This window comes from Saccopteryx leptura, chromosome 3, assembly GCF_036850995.1.
Source record: "Saccopteryx leptura isolate mSacLep1 chromosome 3, mSacLep1_pri_phased_curated, whole genome shotgun sequence".
NCBI lineage: Eukaryota > Metazoa > Chordata > Mammalia > Chiroptera > Emballonuridae > Saccopteryx > Saccopteryx leptura.
This window is the reverse complement of record NC_089505.1, coordinates 40,955,627-40,966,994: the sequence shown is the minus strand read 5'-3', so window position 1 is coordinate 40,966,994 and position 11,368 is coordinate 40,955,627. Positions and strand designations below refer to the sequence as shown.

The following is an 11,368-nucleotide window of genomic DNA, read 5'->3' as shown; positions in this document are numbered from 1 at the left end:
AGAGGCCATAGAGCCATCCCCAGCGCCCAGGCCATCTTTGCTCCAATGGAGCCTTGGCTGTGGGAGGGGAAGAGAGAGACAGAGAGGAAGGCGCGGCGGAGGGGTGGAGAAGCAAATGGACGCTTCTCCTGTGTGCCCTGGCTGGGAATCGAACTCGGGTCCTCCGCACGCTAGGCCGACGCTCTACCGCTGAGCCAACCGGCCAAGGCAAGTTTATTATTTTTAAGATAGTTTCAATTTGGGGCCTAACACATCATACTTGAAAACTGCTCTCTTCTCCCATCTGAATTATACACATGCCTGCCAAATTTATGACTCAGGCAGGCCTGTGAGAGTTTTTTGTAGCCTCTCAGCCACAGCCCAGGAAATCTAAACTGTTCCCACGTGAAACAACCAAACACTGTCGTTAAGCCAAAGGTCTGCTACCATGAGAGCGTTTGCATAAAAGGCGAAGGAGAAGGCAGCATCCCCTTCTGCTCCCACCCCCTCACATCAATAGTATCCAATCACTTTTCTCTGTCGTTCAGTCAGAGCCCGGGATTGGCCAGGAATGAGACGGGCGCGGGACCACTGCGCAAGAGAGGAGCGCAGGAGACTTGTCAATCACGTGCGGCCTTGGGGCCTCCCCTCCTCGCGGCGCGCCAGGCGAGGTTGGGGGGGGCGGGGCACGAGAGCTGCTGCGCCTGCGTTGTGGGCGTTCTCGGGGAGCAGCTGCTGCCGCCGCCAACGCCACTGCTGCGTTCGGTGTAGAACGTGGAATCTCTGCGCCTCGTTAACAATGAAGCACAGTTCGAACGTGCCAGCTTTCCTCAGCAAGCTGTGGACGCTTGTGGAGGAGACCCACACCAACGAGTTCATCACCTGGAGCCAGGTACGGGTCAGGGTACCGCGGCCTCCGAGCCCCGGGACTAACCGCCCCCGCTCTCGCTGTCTCCCGCGGGGTTGTCCCTCGCGGCCTGTGGCTCGACGACCTGCGCGAGGCCTGTGGGGTGGCTGGGCCGCGCGGGCCTCGCGCCCGGCCTCGCGGGGAGCCCCTGGTATTGTTCGTGCAGGCCGGGGCGGGGAGCGGCGGGTGTCCGGCCGGCGTCGGCCGCCCAGGCCGCGGTGGGGGAGGGGCGGCCCGCGCGGGGCGCCGCGGCCTCCGCTGGGCCTCGTAACGGTCCGGCCGCGGCGGCGTTCGGAACCGCCCGGCGGAGCTGCGGCGGCCGACGAGCCGAGGGCGCGGGAGGCACGTTCCTGCACGCTCGTCCTTCGTCCTCCGTGTCGGGGGAAGTTCACCCCGGCGACCCGATTCCCGTCGCTGAGCCCGCGCACGCCCCGCAGCGAGGAGAGCCTCAGGGCCGTAGGCCGATGGGCCAGGGCAGGTGGCCGCTGGTCAGGAGCTTTTACAATATTCAGTAGGAAATAGCACATTGTCATGTGGTGATTCTGAGCCATATTTATATAAACAGATTTTTCTGATTGTTGTAACACGAGTGCTGAGAGGTGTTCAGTGACGACTGAGGAGCTAACGCGAAGCGCCGAGTTTCACTAGCGGTTTCTTCGAAGTGATGGAGGGAGTGACTCGGTGACGGGTTTGATCCCAGCTCGGCCTGGAAACGGGGACGGTGGCCTCGAAGCGGGGACCGTGGCCGGCTCCCCCGCTTCTCTGGCCCGTGCTGCGGCGTTGCGGGAAGGAGCGGGTTGCCTAGGTGACCGAGACCCCTTCCGAGGCCGAGCGCGGAGAGTCGGCGCGGAATGATTTCTGCGCGAGCAGCGTTGGTGGTAGAATTCACTCCCCGCTGTTGGAATCCTGTGAAGGGGAGCGGATTTCTCCTGTTGTACAGGATCGTCTCTGGATATTTTCTTGTTTAGACGTCTGGGTTAGAAGTGAAAGCTACCTGCACAGTGCGCGACACTCTTCAGTGCTGAGTAGATGTTACGGCCCCTCTTTCTCCTCTGCTTTTCTGTTCCTTTCCTATTTAAAGGAATTCTTAGCTTTAAAATTTACTTTTGTTTTCACAGGGGGCACTATGTTCAGTACATACTTGAAGTTTTGACCGTGATAATACCATATTCTGTCTTACATTACAGTCATTTGTTCATTTTTTTTAAAAAAAATCTTCCTTTTAGGACTTATTTTCGTGAAGGTCACTATCAGCTGGATGGTATGAAGCATCTGATGAACTGTACAGTTGTACAAAGAAAGGTGAAAATAGGGAAACCAGCTGCCCACATGCACTTAAAAATAAACCGATGTCTCATGCTTTCATCAGCCTGAAGGATTAAAAGTTGACAAGGATGGATCAGCATGGAGTGCTGTTACTCATCCTGTATTCATGTTGGAGATTGGACTGAGTCTCCCCCCACCCAAGCTGTTTTTATTATACCTTTTTGGCTTGTATGGGCCGCCTTCTTTTTATTTCCTGGAAATGTTACATAAATATATGGCTTTAATTAAAGGACATTATGTCGGTGGCAGGTCTAATAAATTCTCATTAGCCAAAGTATATTAATAACGTTTCTTGCTTTATGGGCAGTATCAAATACGGAGAGTTTCATACCGAGCCATAAGTGCATCATTTTATGAATTCTAAGCCATATAAGCAGCTTAAAATTATTCTTATTTATTCTATTAAGTTTAAGCTTAACTATATTTTCTAGTACATAATGGGACAATTAAAATATAAATTCAGTGATGGCAAGGACAGTATTTATGCCAGAGACACGGTAGGTACTTAATATTTGATGAATCAATGAAATTCTCAGAATATATAATGGGAGTAGTACGAATGATATGGATTGACTTATGCCAGAAAAGACTCTTAGAAATCATCTAATTTAGTCTTATCATTATGTAGATGAGGATATGAGGCTTAGCAGACTAGATTAGTTATTCATAATTTCAAAGCTAGCCATTATATGAGGTGGGAATCTAGCATAGGTTTCTGACCTAGATCAGTGTTCCAGCAACATCACTACACCTAATACAGCTTGGCACAAGATGTAGTTACCAAAATATTACCCGTTCACAAGTCACTTGGCATTTCTGGATTAATGTTGTCTAGGGCTAAAACTTAGTGACTTAAAGAAGCCGTCTGATTTTTCCAAAAGTAATAACAATAAAAGATAAAACTTTAAACAGTGATGTTAGATGGAAAAACCAAAGTAAGTTACTCTCATCTTTTAAAAATTGCTATTTTTTTTTTTTTTTTTGAACTTGCTATTGGCTCTGGCCAGGTAGCTGGGTTAGAGTGTCATCCCAAAATGCCAAGTTGCGGTTTGATCCTTGGTCAAGGCACATATAAGAAACAAGTAATGAGTGCATGAATAAGTGGAACAACAAATTGATGTGTGTCTCTGCCTCTCCCTTTCCTCCCTCTCTCCCTCTCTCCTTTCCTTCCTTCCCTCCCTCCCTCTCTCCTTCCTTTGTTTCCTCTCTTTAAAGTAATAAATGAAATAAAAATTTAAGTTGCTATTTAAAAAAAGTCTTATTTCCTTCAAACTTGTTTTGCTAAACTTCTGTTGAGGTAGTTTAGCATTTATCCTATTTCATATTAAGATCTTTTAGAAGCAGCAGATGTTTTGGAAAGACGATATTTTATGCAATTTTTTTTGCTGGTGGAAAATACAATAATTTACTTCTCTAGCTTGAGTAAGGCAAGGGAAGAAAATGCTTAACCAACTATAGTTTGTAAAACTTGGCTTAATATTCCTAAAGACTTATGTAACTTTAGTTTTCTTTGAAACTTGTAATATGACAGAAATTAAAAATGAAATAATCCACATTCTTATCATTAATTATAGACATATTCCAAGCCATCAAAAGTTTACTAAGTACATTATTGATTCAAATAGTAAAAATATCATTAGACCCAGATTGTCTTTAAAACATACTGTACATGTTTTATTTTTCTCACATTCTCCTCATGGAAGGTTTTCTTTTTTTTTTTTTACTTTCCCTTTGTTCTTTCAGTTGCTGTAACTTCAAAATTTTATGTAACTATTTTGGCTCTGGTAGGTAGTCTATTGCTAAATCAAGAACAGATAGTAATATTAGGCAACATAAAGCTATTTCGGTTGTAAAAGAGTCCTAAACAGAGTACACAGGTGTATCTTGGAAGCAACTGGGGATCCTTGATATTCAGAGATGAGGTTGTGGAAGTTGAAGGATGTTCTTGCTACTGATAGTGAGAAACAGCTTTTACAGTTATTGATATTGATAACTTGAGTATGTTGAAGTGAAACTAATAAAAAATAAAAAAAAGGAAAAACTAGGAATTTATTGTTTTGCTGGTGTTACTACCTTTGTCTCTGTTCTTCAGGTTGCTTGAGAAGACCAAGAAGTAGTTTCTACTGAAGACTTTACATCCAACTTTTTTGTGTCTTTTGTTATTCTTTACTTTCAAATCCCTCTCAAATCAGTGGAGACAAATACGGAAATAGAAGGGGAAGGGTGCAAAAATAGTATTTGTCCAGTGTTCTCTAGCTGCTTTGGTTGAGTTTGCTCCCAATGTTCTGGTATTGTTTGGACCTTCTCAGTAACCATTGCATTATTACAGTATTTGCAAGTGAAAACAAGTAAGGCCACAGTTTGGCAGAAATCCACCTTAGATGGGTCTACAGAAAAGTTGAAAGATCCACTGAGAAGTCTTTTTAGTTTGTTTACCTAGGAGAGAAGGAGCTTGAAACTCAGAATGTGGTTGGTGAACATTAAGTAGTTGACTGATTGTTTAAAAAAGCATTGCAAGTTTCTGTTCTGAAAAATGTTTTAAGGTAGTGTAGCTTAAGTATTTATTAATAAGAATATTTTAGATATTTTTAACCAAGAGGACCAGTTTGGTAACAGCCATTACTCCTCTTCAGAAGCCTATCAGCCTTCATGAGTGAGGCCTAAGAAGAAGCTACCCATTCTATTCAGTAATGGCTTTCTGCCCCTTGTAAAATGTGTAGGGAGAGTTCTGGGTTGTATTGCTTGAGCTTCACAAGTCTGCACGGCAGTAGGGTGGAATGTTTGCACTCAGATGCTATTTACTAATTTTAGAGTGGAGACTACAGGAATACTGTAAGTGGAGAGACAGAATCATTTGAGTAAATGAGGGTTGTATGTGAGAGCGGAAATAACCAAGAGCCATTAATATCTTTTTAAATTTTTTTTATTTATTCATTTTAGAGAAGAGAGAAAGAGAGAAAGAAAGGGGGGAGGGGAGCAGGAAGCATCAACTTCCATATATGCCTTGACCAGGCAAGCCCAGGGTTTTGAACCGGCAACCAGGCATTCCAGGTCGACGCTTTCTCCACTGCGCCACCACATATTTGATATAATCCAAGAGTTGAAATTCTAAAAATAAAATTTACTGTGACCCAAATTCATTTATTCAGTCATTCACAAATATTTGTTGCAAATCTGTTATGACCAGTGTGCTAGTACTAGGAGTTCATTCAATAGTCTGCCTTCATAGAGCTTGCATTCTAGTGAAGGATAAGAAATTAAAAAGTAAGCAAACACAAATAAGATAGTGTAAATACCATAAAGAAAATAAATCAGGGTCAAAAGAGAGTGTATCAATTTAAAGTCCAGTTAGGAAACATGTCATACAGTTTTTTGAACAAGGAAAGTTGAATAGAATTAACTATATTAGGTGAATTGGAGTAAAGAAAACTCTATGAAATATAGGAATAGCAGTTAGAAGACGCACCCATCACTGCTAGGGCTAAGATAGAATGCCCCAGTAAGAGAGCCCTTTCCTCCAATTCGAAGATGCTGGCCTTGTTGGAGAGAGTGACCTTGTCTCACTGACTGGCAAATAAGTTACTGGTGCTACACTGGTGGAACTTACTGGAAATTCATCCTTCAGGACTTGTTGGGAAATGTAACCTCTAGGGTAGAGATTGGCAAACTAGGGCCATGAGGTAGCCATCTATTTTACAAATAAAGTTTAATCGAAACAGCCATGCTTAGTTTATTACATATTGTCTATATAGTTGCTTTCTTGCTACAAGGGCAGAGTTTTGACCTTATGATCTGCAAGCTTAAAATGTATATTTATTAATTAGCCCTTTAAGGAAATATTTATAAGCCCTTTCTCTAGAAAGCTATTGGGGAATTTGAAACCTCCCAAGGAAGAGGGAATGTTGAGGGAGGCTGCTAGCCTGGGGCGCTGCTGACCTCCATACACTGCAGGAGATGAATGTGGAGGATCTGCTTGCACTGAAGGAGCCTGTTAGGACACACTGGAATTAGGAAGGAGAATCCTTTCTTTTAATATCTCTCTAGTATCTTCTATTGACAAAGCTTAACACCATGCCAACTGGAAAAAGATATTTATGGGACCCAGCTCCATGCTTGCAGAGCAGACAATGAAGAATTAATTTGGAGCAATAAACTAGTATGTAAAATGATAGAGATTTGTGGGTATTGTAGGTAGAGTAATGAAGAAAGCCTCTCTGAACAGTTGACTTTTGAGCAGAGACATGATTAGAAAGAATGGACCAAAGGATAATGGCAAGTGTAAAGGCCTTGATCATGACATGTTTATGTTATTGGAAAGGCGCATGTTATTAGAGTATCCTTAGAAAATGTGAAAGTAAGGTCAGAAAGGTAGGCAGGAGCAGATGGTAGGGCCTTAAGGTTCTGGTTAAAGAGTGGAAATTAAGAAACTAGTTAGAAGACTATCACTGTTTTCCACTATGGTATTTATTACAGTGTGGCTGAGACTAGGGTAGTAGCAGTGAAAGTGCTGAGAAGTAATAGGATTTGATACCTACTTTGAAGGCAGAGCTGCAAAACTGATAAATAGGCTGACGTTAGAGGAGGGGCAGAGAAGAATTAGATTTGGCTGGAGCAACAGGATGGATGATACCATTTGCTAAGATATGGGAATATTTGGAGAAATATGGGCAGAACCATCTTAACTTTGAGACTACAGATGGCTTACTAATACTATTTGAAAATTATTTTATTTTGCTTACATTTTTATTGACCACACTTATTCATATGGTTGCATCTAATTTTAAAGGAGGTGAGGAAGTGCATGCAGTGTTGAGAACAAATGAATATTCTTGAGCAGCCTGAATGACTTCTACACTTCAAGACATCCATGTGGAAATTTTGAATAGGATGTTTGGATATAAGACTGGCATTCATGGTGGAGTTTGGAGCTTGTTAGTGGTAAAAGCCATGGGACTGGATGAGATCATCAGGGAGACAAATGAAAACAGAAGGAACTGAAAGAAAGGTTATTCCAACATTTAGATGCTATGAAGAGAAGAAAAATACAGCAAAAGAGATTGAGAAGGAACAATAAGAGAGAAAGAACAGGGACTGAGGTCATAAAAGTTAGTGGAAGAGTGGATTAAAAAGCCATGGTACATATACACAATGAAATGCTACACCAGCGGTTCTCAACCTGTGGGTCGCCACTCCGGCAGGGTCGAACGACCAAAACACAGGGGTCGCCTAAAGCCATCGGAAAATACATATTTTAACACAGGTCGCCTAAAGCCATCGGAAAAGACATATTTTAACACGGGTCGCCTAAAGCCATCGGAAATACATATTTTATTTAAAAATGTATTGTATAATAAATATGTATTTTCCGACACAGGTCGCCTAAAGCCATTGGAAAAGACATATTTTAACACGGGTCGCCTAAAGCCATTGGAAATATATATTTTATTTAAAAATGTATTGTATAATAAATATGTATTTTCCGATGGCTTTAGGCGACCCCTGTGTTTTGGTCGTTCGACCCCCGCCGGGGTCGCGACCCACAGGTTGAGAACCGCTGTGCTACACGGTGGTTGTGAGGAAGAAGGAAATCTTACTTTTTGCCACAACATGGATGGACCTGGAAACTATCATGCTAAGTGAAATAAGCCAGGCAGAGAAAGAAAAATATCATATGACCTCACTCTTTTGAGGAATTCAATGAACAGTGTGAACTGAGCAAGGGAACAGAGGCAGAGGCAGGATCAAAGGGACTAGAAGGAAAGTAGAAGTTGGGATCAGAGAAGGGAAAAGAGATTAATGAAATTATATACACATAACAGCATTATAGAGAGCAGGACAGCAAATCCTGGAGGGAAGGCATGGGGGGGGGGCGAGGGAATTAGGGGGAGATATATTCAGTGGGACACTTGAATCTATGTAAACATAAAATCAAATAAAATAATGTGAGTTTAAAAAAAAGTTAATGGAAGAAAATGGTTCAAGAAACAGGAGATAATCAATTGTGTCATACGCTGTTACGAATATTTTTATACTACTTTCCTGGTATATATAAGCAGAAATTTTTCTAAGTTGCATACACATAGAAGGGTAGAGTTGCTGGCAAATGGGATATGAAATTTTCCATCTAAAGACAGCTCAGATTTTTTCCAAAAGAGATCACACTGGTTTATACTCTTAGCCATATCTGAGATTGTCCATTAACACACCTTCAAAATTTGATTTTATCATTTTCACCAATCTATAGTATATGTAAACTGTTACCTCAGTGAGGTCTTAATTTGTAATTCCCCAATTTCTAATAAGTTCAAACACCTTTTTGTATTAATTGACCATTTGTTTTCTCTTCTATGAAGTGTTTGACCATTTTTCTATTGGGTGGTTTATCTTTCATATTTGTAGAAATTCCTTGTATATTCTGTATATTCATTTTTTGATTATATGTGCTGCCTGTATCTTCTCAATTTGTGGCTTATCTTTTTACATTCTTTTGATGAGCAGAAATTCTTAAGTTTAGTGTAATTTAATATATCAGTCTTTTTTATGGTTTACTCTTTTTGTTTCTTTAAGACATTTTCCTTCTCTACCCCAGAAAGAAAAGAGCTTTTTTATGTCTTTTTCTTCTGAAAGTTTAAAAGGTTTACATTTCATATCTTTATCACCTGGAATTGATTTTTGTGTCTTATGAGTGATCCAGTTTCATTATTTTTAATATATTTAGTTGTCCTTGTCCCTTTGTTAATAGTCTTTTCTTTCCGCAGTGATATGTATTGCTACCTCTGTCTTACAGCAAAATTATATATTCTGGTTTTGTTTCTAGGTTCTCTATTCCATCGGACAATCATATATCACATACCCTTATCATGTCTTAATTACTATAACTATAAAACTTAGAAAGTTTATGAGTTGCTTTTTGGAGGGCAGCTTATTCTTCAGGAGTGCCGTAACTATTGTTGGTCTTTGGCTTTTCATATATGTTTAAAAATCAAGTTCCATTTTTTAAAAAAAACTTGGGATTTTTTTTGGAGTTGCATTTAAACTATAAATCAGATTAGGGAAAATAGATATTTTTACAATACTGAGTATTCTCATAAACAAGGCATCTTTCTAAATTTATTATTTAATAGTTTCATAATCTTTTTGTAATTAGGTCTTGCACATCTTTGTTCAATTTCTTCCTGGGTATTTTGTAGTTGTTGTATGTGGTGTCCTTTAGTTAAAAATATGTCTCACTGTTGCTGGTAATTAGAAATACAAATGTCATTTGTTTATTGATAATAAACTAGTGAGCTAATCATTTTACTGATTTGGGTTCTCTTAAGTGTACATCCATAACATCTGTAAATGACAATTTTCTTTTTTTTTTTAGAATCTTATACCTTCAATTGTTTTCTTTTGCTGTGGCTGCGACCTCAGTAAGGGTATCATAGAAGCAGTGATCATAGGATCCCTTTTTCTTTTTCTTTTTTTTTTTTTTTTTTTTTTTTTGTATTTTTCTGAAGTTGGAAACGGGGAGGCAGTCAGACAGACTCCTGCATGCGCTGTACTGGGCTCCATCCGGCCCGCCCACCAGGGGGCGATGCTCTGTTGCAACCAGAGCCATTCTAGCGCCTGAGGCAGAGGCCACAGAGCCATCCTCAGCGCCCCGGCCAACTTTGCTCCAGTGGAGCCTTGGCTGTGGGAGGGGAAGAGAGAGACACAGGGGAAGGAGAGAGGGAGGGGTGGAGAAGCAGATGGGCGCTTCTCCTGTGTGCCCTGGCCGGGAATCAAATCCGGGACTCCTGTACGCCAGGCCGACACTCTACCACTGAGCCAACGTTGGCCAGGGTCCTTTTTCTTATTTTTTTTTCTTATTTTTATTTATTTTTAGATTTTACTTATTCATTTTAGAGAGAGGAGACAGAGAGAGAGAGAGACAGAGAGAGAAGGGAGGGAGGAGCAGAAAGCATCAGCTCCCATATGTGCCTTGACCAAGAAAGCCCGGGGTTTCAAACCAGTGACCTCAGTGTTCCAGGTCGATGCTTTTACCCACTGCGCCACTGCAGGTCAGGCCCTTTTTCCTATTTTTAAAGGGAACATTTTTAGTATTTCCCTCAAGTACTAGCTGTTAAAATGAGTTTTTCATTTTTATTTTTGTTGGTAATGTCAAACTTAATTGGGTAACTTAAAGGGGAGAAAGGCATGCTAGGATGGAAGATAGAGGAAAAAGTTGACTGGTGGAATAGAAATATAGGTTTGAAATAGGTAATAGGGTGAGAACATAGTGAGTTAAAGAACATTGTGTAAAAATGTTGACAATAGGAAATCCAAGTTTGAAATTTGAGATGGTCGGGGCAGAGGTGTAGATGTGATAATCATTATTCATAATAAAGTTAGTAATTAGATACACTGATGTGGATGAGATTGCCTAAGAAAAGAGTGTATTTAGGTGCCATGGTCAAGTGTATAGTTTCAAAGCCGAGAGTAGAGCATTTAATGAGGGAGATGTCAGTAATGCCAAATGAAATGCCACAGAGAGGTGTAGGAAGATGACTGAAAAGAAAGCATTAAATTTGGCATTTGACATTTTAGAAAAATCAGTTTAAGTAGAGTGAGGGAAACAGAAACCAATTTTTAGCAAAAGTGAGATGATCCTGAGTTGGAGAAGGGGACTTCAAAATATTTGTTAAATTTTGCAGTGAAGGAAAAGACTCATTTGGGTAATTTGAGAGAGCAGTGAGGTAGAGGGTAAGTTCTTTGATTTTAGGGAAAAAATATATGCATTTTTAAGTTATTACCTATTAACCAACACTGGTTATCAAATTTTTTAAATTTTGCCAGTCTAACGTGAAAATAATTTGTTTTGCTATATAGTCAATTATGAATGAAACTGAGTTTCTAAAATTCAGTTTTTCATTTGTTAGAAACTTACTGCAGTTAATCTTTTGTCATGTTTAAAATAATTTATGTTAATAATCTTTCAACTTTATTGAACATTTTAAAATAACTATTAACTCTATTATCAGTTAAGTTTAGACACAAGTACATAGTATTAGAAATCCAAGCAACAGTGTCTTAAACAAAAAGGTATTTTTCTCTTACTTCTGAAGATGCCCTGTTAACCTCTGGTCTTTTCAGCTGTACTTACTGTATTCTCTATGTAGAAGATGCACCTTTTTT

General features: G+C 40.5%; 1 protein-coding gene across 2 annotated transcripts in view; it reads left to right on the top strand.

The window, feature by feature from the left end:
• The first annotated feature begins 672 nt into the window (after positions 1-672).
• HSF2 (heat shock transcription factor 2) overlaps positions 673-11,368 on the top strand; it is a 37,364-nt gene continuing 26,668 nt past the window's right edge. The window contains exon 1 of one of the 2 annotated variants that reach the window (XM_066373348.1): positions 673-871. In XM_066373348.1, coding sequence (XP_066229445.1) covers positions 779-871 — 93 coding nt within the window. In that variant the 5' untranslated portion in view covers positions 673-778. The remainder of the gene's footprint in view (positions 872-11,368) is intronic. The other variant, XM_066373349.1, reaches the window with a different exon arrangement.